The sequence below is a fragment of the Neopelma chrysocephalum genome, unplaced genomic scaffold, assembly GCF_003984885.1.
Source record: "Neopelma chrysocephalum unplaced genomic scaffold, ASM398488v2 Primary Assembly neopelma1_96536, whole genome shotgun sequence".
NCBI lineage: Eukaryota > Metazoa > Chordata > Aves > Passeriformes > Pipridae > Neopelma > Neopelma chrysocephalum.
The window spans coordinates 3045-4430 of record NW_020925182.1 but is presented as its reverse complement, the minus strand read 5'-3'; the positions used below and the strand labels follow the sequence as shown (position 1 = coordinate 4430).

General features: G+C 65.7%; 1 protein-coding gene across 1 annotated transcript in view; it reads left to right on the top strand.

Annotated features, from left to right (window-relative positions):
- LOC113981419 (voltage-dependent L-type calcium channel subunit alpha-1D-like) overlaps positions 1-1386 on the top strand; it is a gene marked incomplete at its 3' end in the record, with an annotated part of 4131 nt that overhangs the window by 265 nt on the left and 2480 nt on the right. Inside the window, exons 2-3 of the mRNA XM_027708795.1 lie at positions 824-931; positions 1050-1102. Coding sequence (XP_027564596.1) covers positions 872-931; positions 1050-1102 — 113 coding nt within the window. The remainder of the gene's footprint in view (positions 1-823; positions 932-1049; positions 1103-1386) is intronic.

Below are 1386 nucleotides of genomic sequence, written 5' to 3'. Positions count from 1 at the left end.
GAGGGACTGGGACAGCGACTGTACTGGTGGCACTGGGAGCACTGGGAGGGGCTGGGACACTGACTGTACTGGGGGCACTGGGACCAGTGGGAGGGGTGGGGGACACTGTACTGGGGGCACTGAGGGGGGGGGGGCACTGTACTGGGGCACTGGGAGCAATGGGAGGGGTGGGGGATGCTGTACTGGGGGCACTGGGAGCACTGGGAGGGCTGGGGGACAGCGACTGTACTGATGGCACTGGTGGTACTGGGAGGGGCTGGGACAGCGGCTGTACTGGGAGCACTGGGAACACTGGGACCCCGGTGTGCTGTGTTGGGGTGGCTCAGGTGCCCGCGGTGGCACAGGTGTCCCGGTGTCCCCGTGTCCCCATTGTCCCCATTGTCCCCGTTGTCCCTCTGTCCTGGTGACACACGTGGTGTCCCTCCTGTCCCCGGTGTCCCCCCATCCCAGTGACACCCACCTGTCGTTGTCCCTGTTGTCCCCAGCCCGTGGTGCCCCCCTGACCTGTCCCTGTCCCCAGCCCATGGTGACATCCCCGTTGTCCCCAACCCGTGGTGCCAGCCCTGTCCCTGTCCCTGTCCCCATTGTCCCCAGCATGTGGTGACATCCCTGTCCCTGTCCCTGTCCCCAGCCCATGGTGCCAGCCCTGTCCCTGTCCCTGTCCCTGTTGTCCCCAGCCCCTGGTGACCCCCTGTCCCTGTCCCCAGCACGTGGTCCAGTGCATGTTCGTCACCAACACGTGGTGCCCCCCTGACCTGTCCCCATCCCTGTCCCCAGCCCGTGGTGCCACCTCACCTGTCCCCGTTGTCCCCATTGTCCCCAGCACGTGGTGCAGTGCGTGTTCGTGGCCATCCGCACCATCGGCAACATCATGATCGTCACGACGCTGCTGCAGTTCATGTTCGCCTGCATCGGGGTCCAGCTCTTCAAGGTGGGGTCCCAAACACCCCCCGGGGTCCCCAGACCCCCCCTGGGGTCACCAAAACCCCCCCAGGGGGTCCCCAAACCCCCCCAGGGCCGGGCTCGGTGTGACCCCCCCGCTCCCCCAGGGCAAGTTCTACAGCTGCACCGACGAGGCCAAACACACGCCGGGGGAGTGCAAGTGGGTGTGACCCCCAAAAACTGACCCTGTGACCCCAAACTGACCCCCCCAGACCCCAAACTGACCCCCTGAGCCCTCAGACTGACCCTGAGCCCCCAAACTGACCCCCTGAACCCCCAAACTGACCCCCCTACACCCCAAACTGACCCTGTGACCTCAAACTGACCCCTCCAGGGGGACATTCCTGGTGTACAAGGACGTGTCCCACCCCTCGGGGGTCTCACTGTCCTTGTCCCTGTGTCCCCATCCCAGGGGGACATTCCTGGTGTACAAGGACATGTCCC